Below are 15,117 nucleotides of genomic sequence, written 5' to 3' on the forward strand. Positions count from 1 at the left end.
TGAGTATGAAAAATGTGTCTGATTTATTTACCTCTCTATTCTTAATCCAGAGTTTCATGACTAGCACATAGCAGATACTCAATTATTTGTTAAATGAATGCATGGATAAATTTACTGGAGATAAAAATTCTAAATATGGACTCCAAATTAATCCTCAGGCACTCAGTTATTTGCCTGAGATAATAAGTAAATATCACCTTTCCATCACTCAGCATTTCTTGAAAAATAGTAAAAGTATATGCCTGTGTCTTTTCTGCCCAGATTGGTAAAATGTGGCTGGATCTCTCTAGCTTTTGGAATTGATAATTGACAAAATTGCAATATTTTTGCTATTTTTATGACCAAATTAGATCTACTATTAATAATTGGTACCAGACATATATAGTAGGTGCTCACAAAATACTTGCTGATAAATAAGTGAATGGTCCTGAAAATAGTAATGAGAAATATAGATTGTATGTGACAGATGTAGAAGTCCCCAGGACAGAAGAGCCACAGTTAGTGACTTTGGTGGGAATTGTAAACACCAAGATTATTGGATAATTCACAGGTCTTTTTGCTTTCAGTAATCAATTTGGAAGCTAAATCCATAGCTAGATTGCCCATGTAATGTTGCTTTTCTAAAAATCAGTCAACTGTAGGACACCAGAAAAACCCAGTTTCTTTGTTTGGTTCATTCCTCAAAGCATAAGGCAAGCATTTCCCCTACATTCTTCAGCTCAAATAGTAGGTGTGGTCCTTCTCGCCTTACAGAAGGGGCTACTTCCCGTTGTACCTGTTCTGCAAAGTGCTCGACTGTTAGCAGAATGAGAGAAGAGTATCCTCATTTAAATTTTGTTCCAATGTTTAAACAAGGAAAATGTGCTTTGTGCCAACCAAGATTTCTGCTAGTCTTGATAGACAGAAGTGGAATGAAATAGTAATCTCCTTTGAGAAGACGAAGGCAAGGTAGTAATCTGTTTTTGGTGTGTCTCTGTGTTGTTACTAAATCAACAAAAGAGGAAACAGAGAATTAGCCATCAGAGGAACCAAGTTCCTCAGTCAGCCAGGCTTATGGGAGTGTGATCCAGTATGCCATTTGGTGATGGTGGCTGGTGGGAATATCTGTAGCTTCCTAGCCTCAGGGGCCAGAAGTGGCCCTGTCAGAGGTGGAGCACACACCTGTAATCAGCAGTCTTTGGCTCAAACAAAGTGAGGGTACTCAACTATTATAGAAAGTGAGAGAAAGTGGGGATGATCTCATGAAATTCCTGGAGGAATCCCGACAAAGGGACTGAGTCCTTTAGTCTGCTTCCTAAGAGATAGACATTCCAGTAAGAGCAGCCCCACTTCATTAACCTAATAGGAAAGTTATGCTTTCTTTTGTTTCTTCTGTTTCTCAATGTGTAGCTAAAGGAATTCTACTTTTCTGGGAAAGAAAGAAATCTTGCAAAAGCCCCCTTAAGTTACATAGACTAGACTTAAGTCACATGCTTATCTCTCATGTAATTACCACTTGGAGAATAAGCCCAGGTGGTTAAACCAATCACACCAGGGCTGAAGATTGCCTGAGCACGTGGCCTCAAAGGTGTGAACTCTAGAATTAGGCTCTGCCAGCCGGGAGAAGGGATGAGATGGACTGGGTGGGTAAAAAGGCCTTTGTTACCATGGCCTGGTGGCTGGTGGGGGATCATGACTCACATGAAGTCTTGGTTTCCATGATTGCCATTTCTTAAAGTCTGCTTATATTCACTAGATCAGATGCCCAAAGCTTTCCTCCCTGTTAGCCATTTGGTACTGTCTAGATGGGACCAACGGAACCAGAATAATGGACACTTGGTAGGAAAGTAAAAGAGATTTATCTTGGAATACATCAAATCCCACATACAATTTTCTATTCACAACACCATCAAACCGGGCTGGTGGGAATATAATGCATGTATCCTTTCCTCCAATAAATAAATATTTATTTATTTATTCCCCTCTTTCCAAAGGGGAAAGAGGAAGCCACTCAGGCCTTCTACTTGGTATATACTTGGCCAGACAAAAATCCCTGCTCTGTCTTCATGGACCTGACATCTTAGTGGGAACAACAGAGAGTAAATACAATAACATAAGTGGGTAAATGAGAAAGCATATCTGAAGGGATAAAATTGGTTTTTAAAAGGGGCAGAATAGAAAGTACTCAGAGGTGGGAGTGCTGCAATTTAAATAGGAGGGAGTTGAGGTCAAGCCTCACGGTGAATATCTGTGCAAAGATATGAGGGAGGCCAACAGTGAGACATGGGCTCTGTGGGGAGAGGATCCCAGGCAGGATGCCGCACATGGGAAGGTGCTGGATGAGGTGTGCCAGCCCAGGAGCAGGAACCTCCCAGGGGGTTTGGAGGGGAATGAACCAAGGAAATAGTAGTAGGAGATGAGTGATGAGTGGAAAGGCAGTCGGGAGGGGGTAAACGCCTGGGCCCTTGAAGGGACTTCAGTTTTGCTCTGAGAGAATTGGGAAGACATTGGTGGATTGAAGGCAGACGAGTGACATGATCCAGCTTTTCTCTTAATAGATCTATTCTGGCACAGTTTGGAGTATAGACTGTAGGGAAACAGGTTAGTAAACTGTTACAGTGATTCAAGTGAGATGCCATCAGGGCTTGGGCCAGGGTAATAGAAATGAACAGGAGAAAGAATACAAATATGATTTCTAAGTTCCTGGAAAGGTGGAGTTGCCATTCATTGATCTGGAGAATCTTGTGGGTGGAACAAGTTTGTGGAGGGAGAACTCAGAGCTCATCTTCAACATGCTAAATATGAGATGCTTATCAGACGTCGACTCAGAAATGCTGAGTAGGTGAGTGGATGAACTGGTGATATGTGACAGCTTTCGGCATACGGGTGATAGTTAAAGTCATGGGACTGGATAAAATCACTGGGGAGAAGTAGACAAGGTCGAGAAACTAAGCCCCACAGTTGTCTTTTGCATTGTTTTTCAAGTGTTTTGAATTCTATTTAGTTTAGCCAGCCTATAGGATTCGACTGAAGGAATTGGGAAGAGAAATAGTTAAACTTTCATTATTCATTGATAACAAAGTGGATGAAAAAAACAATTTTTCAAAGTAATCTGGAAGACTGCCCACATCCAAATGTCCTAAAGTCATATAGACTTTGACTCATAAAATCCAGAAAGCTCAGTGTCTACCCATTTAACTTAGCCAGTTAAATAAGAACTCAACACTTCAAACAACTGGTGCAGAGGGCTGTGAATGACAACAGGGGCTGCAAACCTTGGCTCAGCTGTTCCTTCTTTCAAAACCCTGCATTTTCACTCCTTCCAGAAACCAAACGGCCTGGGGCAGAGGCCTTCAGCCAGCACTAGGGGCACAGTCCAGGAAGGAGCGCTGCAGCCAGGGATAGTATGAAATTCCACCACGGACTTGAGTCTGATTCTACCTGAGAACCTGAAGTCAAAGCACAATGGTCTAGAGCTGAGGCTTTAGGGTCAGGCAGTTCTGTGTTCTTCTCCCACCTCCACCGCTTACTGTTTGACAAGAAAGTTCCTTAATTTCTCTGAGTCTGTCTCCTTGTCTTATTCTATAAAATGGAGATTATCAATTTCACGTAAAAACTGAGTGGGATAATTATAAAGTGCTTTGCATGATTTTTGTTTCTATCATTTCCTCAATTCCAATGAAAGCTCAAGCTCTTACAATAGTCTTCCTTTGGAGCCTAATTTCATGAATTGAAAGTCCACTAAATCAATCTGTATTTTGTACCCTACAAAACACTGCGGTCCAAAGCTAGGTTATTTGGCAGGTTCAGGATAATTGCTGCATTGCATTTAACTCTGATACCACCAGGGGGCACCTCAAGAAATTAATTTTGGATTGTGCTGTAATAACTGGTGGCCAGAAAGAGTTAATGCGCTTCCAAAAGTGACTTACTGTTTGGGAACAGCCTGCTCAGTGCACTTGATGCACAGCATCATTGGCCTTAAACAGGTATGATTCAGTTGTAACAGAATTCCACAACAGGGTGTGAATTCTGAGGCACTGGCTCATGCACTTAGGCAAGGTTCCATTTGTGAAGGACACCTCTGAATTCTGAGGCTTTCTGCCCCAGATGCAGTCCTATAAAGCCCTGCAGCTAGTCAAGCTATTAAATCATGCAACTTTCAACAATATACTAATTCATTTCCATAAACACTTGTACAGAGAAGGGACGTATATAACATGTCTAGTCTGGCAGTAATGCTTTGGAATTAATTTGCTCACCTTTTATACCTCGAGTTTTCCATGCTGGGTAAACAGATAACAAACAACATGGTTGAGTCAAAATTCAAGGCCAAAGAGGCAATTCAAGGCAATTCACATTGCCTTTACTGACAAATCACTTCATAATTGATGCTAAATACCAGAGGGTGGTGATAAAACCCAGGAATGGCCATTGTGCCTCAAGCAGTTTATAACCTAGATTAAGTATGGTAATCATACTTAATGGATAATGCAAACTCTACTCATGAAAATGTGCAACTCATGCAGACTATTAATTACAATACCAAGTCAAGTCTGTATATATGGACATGAGGGATGTCGAGAAAGTATCCAGCCATGTAATATGAAAATCAGAGACGTACATGGCCGTATGCTTTCCTGACAGCCCTCGCAGATATATGGATATATACATATAGAGGTATATGTATATGTGCACGATGTACGAAGCTACCTGAGTGTTATATATGCCGGGCCTATGTGTACGTGCATGACTAGATGGTAGCAAAGAAACCAGAATAATGTACATTTTGTAGAAAAGTAAGAGATTGATCTTGGAATACATCCAACTCCCAGGTACCATTTTCTATTCACAACACCATTCTCTGTTCACTCTGGCAAACCAAGCCAGAGCAGGGGGTTTTATCTGTTTTATTTACTGATGCATGTAATACAATGTTATCTGAGTGTTACTATGTGCCAGGCCTAAAAGGTAATGTGAAAGGCAACATCTTGGTCAAATAATGCAGGCAGATGCAATATCAAAATTCTCTCTACCATATAGAGAAGGCTTCTTGGAGCAAATGAAGATACTAATTGATTTGGGCAATGTGACTACTGCACTGTATCAACATTGGGCCCTAGAAAAAAATGTTTAATCTAGTCCTTGGCACAAAGTACACTGAGTGAGTGAGTGAATAGATGTACCATAGTTACATCATGAATGGGAAGGACAGAAGTGAAAATCAGAGATCAGAAAAGTGGGGTTGTGAGAAGATAGGAGTGATCACAATAGAGTGAGGAATTTCCCCAGTGGGACTCGGTTAGCAAAGAGCAAGCTGAGAGCTGGCTGGAGAAGGGCTCTTTGACTCATAATCAGGTCGTCTTTCCTGGTTTTCTGTTCCCATCCAAGAAATAGAGATTTGCTTTGGGGGGTTTTTTGTGATGTGTTGAGTCCTTGCCCTCACAGGTGCCATCCACATACGTGAAAGACTGCCCTTAAATGATTCTTATTTCCCAATGGAAATGCGTTCATCTTTGTGAGCAAGGTGGTTGGCTCACTGAAAATTAATACCCTCACACCATGTAGTCAGTTATAAATAAGTCTCTTCACTTTTAGGTTGGTGGGGATATGAACACAGTTATTTCACCAATATTATTTACCACTTTTGGTGCTCCTCAGATGTATTTTTCACTTTTTCTTTTTTTGGTGTTTTCTATCAGGGTTCTGGTTCTTATATCATGCTAATGCCTTCCTTGGGCTGAACTGAGCTACATGTTTTGTGATTTGAGTGCTCTGCCAATTTTCCAGGGAATGGAGCCATAGACCTACCTCCTAAATGGTACTGACAGCTCAAACAAATTTTTTGTATCTCAGAATATCAAAGTTGTAGTTTATTTTAGATGTATCAACTAAGTTTAATTCTTGTGGTGAAATCATACTGAAAATTCAATTCAAAATATGTGTTCAGGAAAACTTGAAAGAATTCCTTCATATAGCATATAATGAAAGTGGTATGTTTGAGGGCAACAAATGTATCCAAGGACCATATGCAGAAAATTAATTGAATTAATCCTTAGTGCTGACTAATAAAACCTATATTGTTTGTGCCTCACAACCTGAAATGCATTTGCTGGTTTTATGTTATAATGTTGGCTAAAAGTTATGTTATATTGCATTTCCTCAAAGTTCATTTGCTACTTTTAAAATAAGAATCTGTGTCCCTCTTTTTCTGAGCTGATTTTTCTCCTTTGACAAATACATAGTTTTTCCTCTCTCTTTTGCCTAAATGAAAATGGCCCCCAAATACAGGCAATTTTGTGAAATTCAGATCGCAAATTCTACTGTGTATATAATTCAAATTATAGAGCCGGGAACCCCACTTTTTCATTTGGATTCTGTGATCTTCTAAGACTTGTGGACTGCAAATGATGTCAAAATAGTGCCCTAAAGATGTAGTATCAGAACCAGAATTTTGCCCTGGGATACATGATCAGTTGATCAGTTGAGCAATGGAAGCCTTGCACTCGTAACCCTGGGCTGAGCTTGGCCCTCATTGTTTTAATTACAGAACCACAGTATGTGGGTAAGAAACTTGGATTTGACAGCAGAAGAATAAAGAGGATATTGTATGCCTTCAATCAGCTTTGTATTAGGAGATCCTTAAAGGGAAAATTATGTGAAAGAAAGAAGGAAGAGGAAAACAAACAATCAGCAAGATCCCGATTTTGATATAATTTGGAGAAAATGACTGATTTGAATTGGTCATGTTGCCAGAACAGATGAGTCAAGGCTTCCAAAGAAGAAATGGAAATCAGGAGGATGCCTGAAGCCTGAAAGAAGAACAAATTGTGAAGATGTGATTGACTATAAGGCTTCAAAATCAACTGTAGCAAAGATGAGCTTGGATCATTGCCCAGAACAGAACTGAACGGTGATGTTCATTTGCGTCCTGACTGTTGAAACAAAATAAAATGTAGTAATTGTGCTCTGTCAGGTATACATATGTGTTAATGCTCTCCAATTTCCCCATCTGGGGATCTGGTGTCACTTTCCCTGTCGCTCCTATTTCATGCTTCATCGGTGAGTATTATCACTGTTTTGGACGCTTACTGAATGCAGGGTTTTTGGCAAACAAGTGGGATCCAGGTGAAAGCATCCTACTCACGCTGTGTGTGTTGCAGGTGGCTTGGAAAATCGCTTTTCAACTTGGGAATCATTTCTTTAATTGACATTTTCAGGCATTGCTATCCTTTCCAGTGTGGTGGTCATCTCAGCTCCCAAAACACTTCACCTCTTACAACCAAGGAAAGCCTCTGATTTCACAGGCAGCAGAGTTATACATTGATCTCCTCCTTTTTAGTAGGGAAGATGTTTTATTCTGTCTTTCTGACAGACAGCAGGGTTTGACTCTCTCCAAAGCTCAGCTGTGATGCAGCTACACTGTTTTCCTTGCTTTTAGGGAGTTACATAGAAAACAACAATTCTGTACAGTTGCTCTTCACAGCAAAACCAACAAGGGGATCACTCTAAGGGGGAAAAGAAGAGGCTGATGGGACATGTGAATTTTCCGCTTCTTTTTAGTTTCTTTACCTGAGTCAAATTTTGGGAATGTTAATCCATCCCCTGTCTACCTGCTATTTACCAGAATGTCTTCAGATTTCAGTAGCTAACTTAAAGCAAGTCAGTTTTTTGCAGTCATCCAAATGGACTAAAGATGTTGTCAAGCATGCACAGTGTTTAATTAAGGACCTGGCTGGCTATCTGGTCTCTAAGGGAGTCTAAAATTTAGACCTCCTATCAGGGTAACCTAAACCTGGATCCTACTAATGACAGGCAGCAGGAGAACATCTTCGAGGGCTGAACTGTCTGTAATGAGTCCCTGAGACTGGACACAGGCTGGAACTCACAGGAAAAGTCCACATTTCCTTGCTCCCATATAATCAGTGTCTTTTCACTGGTTGTTCTATGACCTTGTAGCCACCTATATGTTAAGTAGTTTCATACTTTAAAAACAGGGTGGGGGGTTGTGGGAGAAATGAGAGAGAAAATTATTTCAAGGGGTTGGCACGGATCTTAGTTCAACTAAGCTACGTGTGAGCTGTGTCTTTGAGGAGAACGCAAGCAATGTAGTTTTTGATCTTCATTTTATGGATGTACATGAGTAACACAAGGCCTGTTTTGATTGTACAATTAAAAACAAATGCGATCCAGCGTCACAGTATTTATTCTGTGTGCACTTAGGTTGGTGAATGATAACTCTCACTGGTGTCTGAACCATCATAATCTAGTGGCTTTGGAGACCTGGTAGCCCTTCCTCACATGTGCTGTCTGGCTCTGGTCTGCCAGCTTTTCCATATTCCATTTGTGGTATAAGGGTCTCTCACAGATAATCGTGCTAATGGGACAAGGTTTTAATGTGTGATAGGTTCCCTGAGAAAAACAGTATAGAACCGTTTCTTCAAATGGCTCTCACAATCTCCTTCTAAATGCTTTGCTTAACATTGACAGTTATCTTCAGTATAATTGTGATTGTTTAAATATCACTCTAAGACATTTTCAGAAATGGAGACGCTAAAGGCATGTGTATCAAAATGCTTTTAGCTGTAGTTTAGCAGAAGACATCATTAAAAGTAACTCAAATAGTAAAGTATTTTTGTTTGTTTGTTTGTTTTGTTTTTTGCAGTTTTTGGCCGGGGCTGGGTTTGAACTTGCCACCTATGGCATATGGGGATGGCATCCTACTCCTTTGAGCCACAGGCGCGGCCCCATAAAGATTTATTTTTAATTTTACATAACTGGAAATCTGGAGGTAGGAAACTTAGAAGCTTGGAAGCTTGAGTTAACAATGCAGCCAACCAATGTTGTGAGGTCCACACAAGCATCTTTCTGCTTGGCTGTCCTTGGCTTGAGGGCACTGAGGCTGTGGTACATGGGCATCTTGTGCAGCTAGGACAACACCTAGCAAAGAAGAGGGACTTTCCTTTGTGTATTTCTTTTCCTTAGACTGGAAAACCATGACTTCCATCATGTGTTCCTGCTGGTCCCCTGGGCTAGGTTTGAGTCATATTCTATGCTTCACCCTCTTACTAGCAAGGGAATTAGCCCACCATGATTGGCTTGAACAATCTTGCTTTACCCTGTGGATCAGAGGGGGGCTCTTCCCCCCAGGCACAGGGGTTGGTGACACCTGCACTCTGAGGAGCAAGGGCAATGTCCTGGTAAGTTGTAGGCTCTGTGTCACAAGCAAAAACCACTCAAAAGCAGGACAAGCAGTGCACGTGTGTGTAAAACATCCATTCTTTACCAGAAAAGTGTATCTCCTTCTTAAAACATTACAATTCCTTTTTGTTTCTTTGGGAATCAGTATATCACATTTAGCATTAGCAAAATGTTCAATAATTTCCTAATCAAGTCAGAAAAATAACTCATCAGCTTGAGCCCATGTCCAGATGTTCTTGCCTGCATTGTGCATGTGACTTTTCTGGTTGGAGCAGACCAATCTTAATTGACAAGAAAGCTCTTCCTCTGAGAGGTCGTGGTCTAGGGGTTCTGCTGCAGCCACTTTGGCTGCAGGGGCCATCACGTTGATTTTCTGGATCCAGGGCTCTCAGTTGTAAATTATAAATGCAACTCAAACTTTTTTTAGTAAAAAGGGGAATTAACTGGATATCTTACTGAGTATCTCATAGAATCAAAGGCAGAGGTAAACAATAATGTTCAAGAAGGACTGAGATGTAACTAAGCATAAAGAAACCCTGAAAGTCTGGTGACATTCCTAGGACCAGAGCTTCTCCTCTTGCTTCTATGTCTCACAAATGGTGGCTTTCTTCTTTTTTAACACTGCAAATTGCAATTCTCCAAATGACAGAAGACATGACTGCCATCAACATCCTAGTTTTATATCTTAGAGCTTTAACCAGACAGAACCAGACTGATCTTTTCACATCCAGTTCCAAAATCCTAAAGAAAAACTCAGAGAGCTCTAGCTTGGATCATATTTACTAGGGTGAAAAAGTACAATGCCGTTTAATCCTTTTGGATGAGTTGCCCAGTCAACTCCTGCCTATAAGCAGTATCATATTGTACAAAGGCTGTCTATAGGCCCTGAGAATTTCTTGTAAAAACTGTTCATTTACTGTTAGGAAGCTCAGAATGGTAGGATGGAGGTGGGGGGACAGTTGCACATGAAAAGGGCCCAACAGAAAGATGGGGAGGAGGATGCATCACAATCACACATCAACACATCAAGGAAGCATGGACACATGGCCAGCATTGCCAGCATGAGGCAGAGGGCTCTACACCTTCCAGGTCCTTTCAGATTAAATCCTCATGCATCTCCCAGCTGCCTCTTCTTCCCTCCTGCCTTACACTCGTTTCGTATTTTCTCCCATCACGTTTTTTGTGTGTGACAGAGTCTCACTGTTGCCCTCCGTAGAGTGTCCTGGCATCATAGCTCATAGCAATCTCAAACTCCTGAACTCAAGTGATCCTCTTGTCTCAGCCTCCCAAGTAGCTGGGACTACAGGTGCCCACCACAATGCTCGGCTAAGTTTTAGAGACAGGGTCTTGCTCTTTCTCAGGCTGGTCTCAAACTCCTGATTTCCAGCAGTCCACCTGTCTCAGCCTCCCAGAATGCTAGGATTACAGGTGCGAGCCACTGCCCCCAGCTTCCCATCACTTTTAAAATGAAGACCTTCTGGGTTACTTATAAGACTCCAATCCTCTTCCAGAGAAGCAGTGGTAGACCTAACACAAGAATCTGAAGTAAGGCGGAGTTTGTCTCTTCTGAAGAGCATCTGCCTGTGTCTTGGTCTTTTTCTTAGAATAATAGAATCTGATGATTGAAACAGACCAACTCTGAAAGCCAACAAGTCCATCCTCCACTGGGTACATCCCATCTCTGGCATCAATGACAAGTGGTCATCCAGACTGCTTGGCCACATAGCAGAGGGGAACTCACCACTTTTCAGGAGAACCATTCTATCTTCACACACTTCTAACTAGGAGAGGTACTTGCTTATATTAAGTTCCACCTGGGCCAAAAACGTGTTTTTTCTTGTTGCTTCCACCTGTTAGTCCTAGTTCTACCACTTGGAAATGAACAGAAAAATCTAATATCTTTCCTGCATGCTCACCTTTTAAGAAGCACATCATATTCACCATATTTCTCCCTGACATCCTTCTTCTCCAGGTGAAGCAACTGCTCTGTTGTGTAGGATTTCGTGTTCCTCAGTTAACCCAAGTACTGTTTTAAAAGCTTTCCTTACTTAAGTGCTCCTCTTAATTTTTTTTCCATAAAGAGGCAGAGGCAGAGCTTCAGAACCCAGGGGCAACACTGGAGACTCAGAGGGGTGGAGCCATAATGTTTTTTTTTTGTAGAGACAGTCTCACTGTACCGCCCTCGGGTAGCGTACCGTGGTGTCACATGGCTCACAGCAACCTCTAACTCTTGGGCTTACACGATTCTCTTACCTCAGCCTCCCGAGCAGCTGGGACTACAGGCGCCCGCCACAACGCCCGGCTATTTTTTTGTTGCAGTTTGGCCGGGGCTGGGTTTGAACTCGCCACCCTCGGCATATGGGGCCGGCGCCCTACTCACTGAGCCACAGGTACCACCCGAGGAGCCATAATGTTAACAGCTGTGAGGCCTCATAAGTGGAGCCTCAGACCCACTGGCAGCAGAAGCCTTAGAGCTTCTTGGTCTGGAGGCAGGGCAGGAGTTACAGGCAGCACCCTGGGGAAGACCACAGTGGCAGGAACCACAGAGGTAGAGCCACTTGGGAGGGGGTGGGGGGTTCCAACAGCATAGGAACTATGGGTCATACCTATAGTTTAGAATTATAATAAAGGAAAATTTCATTATTGCTGTGCTACAGTGAAAAACTAGAAATAGTTTAAAATTGGTTGCTTTATTCATAAACAAATGCAGAATGACCTGTTCCCTAATTCCCTTACTTACATAAAATCTATTATTTCTCCAACAGGTTGTTTGGTTTTTACAAGGGAATCCTACCACCCATCTTGGCTGAAACACCAAAAAGAGCAGTGAAGGTGAGCACAAAAGCCTTCCCACCAAGCACAAGCAGGCGCATCGTTAACATCATGAGGTAGCAGCCTCCACATTGAAACCTGCACAACAAACCATGGGACGTTAATGTGAATTAAACACAGGACACTAAAAACTGTAATGCAGAGGGTGGTGCCTGTGGCTCAAAGGAGTAGAGCACCAGCCCCATATGCCAAAGGTGGTGGGTTCAAACCCAGCCCTGGCCAAAAACTGCAAAAATTAAAAAAAAAAGGAAAACTTTAATGCAGAAATTGTAGCATGATTTTTATCCTGATTAAATTGGATCAATCTCGCAGATATGTAGATCAGTTTATAGAATTTTTTTCAGGTAAAAGCACTCTGTTCTTATTTTTTTTTTAGACAGAGTCTCAAGCTATCGCCCTGGGTAGAGTGCCATGGTGTCATCGTAACTCACAGCAACCTTCAACTCTTGGGCTCAAGCGATCCTCTTCTCTCAGTTTTTTTCTATTTTTAGTAGAGGTGGGGTCTTGCTCTTGCTCAGGTTGGTCTCAAACCCATGAGCTTGAGCAATCCACAAACTTCAGCCTCCCAGACTGCTAGGATTACAGGTGTGAGCCACTGCAGCTGGCCTAAAAGCACTCCCTTGTAATGGGGAATTTATTCAAAAAACAACATAGTAAATGAAACTCATATAATAAAATCACAAAATAGCTTGGACCTTTACTCAAAGCAATTCAGAAATTTTCTTTTGGTGCAATAATTATTAAAGAAAGGGAGAGAAAGAGCAGAGGAGAGAAAGAGGTAGACAAACCTTTCTTCCTAAGTCATTCCCATTTTATGAACACGGTGAACTAACACACTATCCATGTATTTGTTTGTATATGATTTTCATATAGCACATTTATTTGCCATGCCAACTTCGTTTTTTCCCCTAGTTTTCTGTTATAATTCTCTATTCTCATTCTTACACAGTAATACTTTCAGTACCCTGATTTCCATTTCTGTAACCACATAACTGTGGGGGGTTATGCACTTCTTGCTATTTTAGTATATGATTAGGAATAAGGAGATCTGGTAGAACCTCCAGGGGCAAAAGAACTAAATCTGATGCCTTTTTTATATCTTCTCTCAGACAAAGGTCCTGATCAAGGGGCTCTCACTGGCACTGCTTCCCTTCCACACACCAACACCGTCACCAAATATGGCTTTGTCTTCCCATAATAATGGTAACATAAACTTCGATTAAAAGACTTCCCTTCCAACTTACATAAAGCTTTTTTCATATACATTACTCAATTTGTATTCCCACTGCTTCTGAAAGGCAAGAAGGAACAGTTCATATAATTTTGCTCAGTAAGACAAGAAGGTGACTGGGTTAAAAAATTATGATAAAATAACCAGCATACATACACAAACATCAAACTTTTACAGTATGTCAAAATAGTAATTCAATAGGATTCAATTCACATCAAGAATTTAGAAAGCAAAGCTTTAGTGCATACTTTCTCTATAAATTCATCATCTTAGTTGCTATGGATTTTGTGATTTTGTAATATTACTTTAATACAGATTTCATTCTAAGGATCTGAATTACAGTAGAGAATCTGGAAAAAGTTCACCAAAGTACACAAAAGAGCAGAATTGAATTATGAAATGGCTTTACTTGATAAAAGATTGCCCAAGTAAACAAACAAAGCAGAGTTCCTGTTCAAAAGGAAAGTCGTTTTGTCTCCAAGGAATAATATATTCGTTTGTTTTGGTGTTTTATATGTAGAAATAAAGTAAATTATAATTAGAGTTTTTCCTAATTATATTTTCCCTTAATACTATATATTAGAGAAATTTTAAACTTTAAAAGGATTAAGGTTTATCAACATTGAATAATCTTTTACAGGGAAAAAAAAATGGGGCTTTACAAAACTGAGTTAGTCTACTTTAAAAAAGCAATGCTCCCTGCCAGAACAATGGTTAACAGATGAACTTTTGGGCAACTGGATATGGTGCATGTGTCCCAGACATCTTGTTTCAAGTAGATTTTACCTTAAAATTATTGAGACATGTGGTAAGGACGTCGGCTTTTTAAGTATAACTTGGAGTTAAGTGTATCTTTGCCAGATGGATAGCACTACTTTTTCAACACAATTTATGAAAACATTCATTTTATAGATATTTATCTTAGGATTTGTGAGGAAAGCAATCACCTGATTGCAGCGATTTCATACATCATAAACTCCTTCATTGTAAGTCATCAAAGTTTCCTTCAGGAAAAAAAATATTCAGAGGCTGTGCGTGTGTGTGTGTGTGTGTGTGGGTGTGTGTGTATTCCTTGGTACTGACACTACAGTTACAATCGTTACCATAATCAGAAACAGATAATTTTAAGTTTTTCTGTACTTTATTCTTTGAAATGAGATCCATCAATAAAATAAGAGGACTCATTGGTACCAAGTAGATGAAACGTCTCCTTTCACAAATAAGAATTAGTATTGTAGTTAGCAACAAGAAAGAAGACCAACTGATCCTTCAGAGACGGGAGACACTATGTTCAAGTTTACAGATTCCAATTTTGAGCTTCATAGATCCAGAAATACCATTTTTCCATGCTCTGATTCCCAAGGACTGCCTCAGGCCAACCAAACTCACAAGAGATTAGAACTTGTGAAGGCTGTTTGTTCACTACTGTACACCTGCACCACTCATGGTGTCTACACATGGTAGATGTTCAGTTGATATAAGATGAATAAACAAAACAGACAGAAAATAGAGAGAGAGAAGCAAAAATGAAATTTATGTGTAGAGAGAAAATTCCCACATTTACTCTTTGGAGTATCTGGAGAGCCAAGACTTCCACTTCTGCTCAAAATGGAGTAACAGGGACCAGATTTTTTCTCCCACCCAAATAACAACTAAACAAATGAATAAAATACATGAAACAACAGTTTTCAAGACACTGGACATCAGACTATGAAGGATAATAATACCTGAGAGATAGGAAACAAATGAGACAGCCTATGATTGCCCCAGCTTACTGCCTTGAGGGAGTTTCCAGGCTGCAGGGTAGGGAAGGGAAACCCAAGCAGAGCTCTGTGGGCTCCCTGGGGTGAGAAGAAGCTGGGGCGGTGGGTGCC

The 15,117-nt window shown here is 40.8% G+C and overlaps 1 protein-coding gene across 2 annotated transcripts in view; it reads left to right on the top strand.

Moving 5' to 3' along the window:
- The window catches only part of SLC25A21 (solute carrier family 25 member 21), a 498,533-nt gene that overhangs the window by 437,407 nt on the left and 46,009 nt on the right, over positions 1–15,117 (top strand). For both annotated transcript variants that reach the window (XM_053594794.1, XM_053594793.1), the window contains exon 4: positions 11,946–12,012. In XM_053594794.1, the coding sequence (XP_053450769.1) occupies positions 11,946–12,012 (67 nt within the window). The remainder of the gene's footprint in view (positions 1–11,945; positions 12,013–15,117) is intronic.

The sequence above is a fragment of the Nycticebus coucang genome, chromosome 6 (genome assembly GCF_027406575.1).
Source record: "Nycticebus coucang isolate mNycCou1 chromosome 6, mNycCou1.pri, whole genome shotgun sequence".
Lineage (NCBI taxonomy): Eukaryota > Metazoa > Chordata > Mammalia > Primates > Lorisidae > Nycticebus > Nycticebus coucang.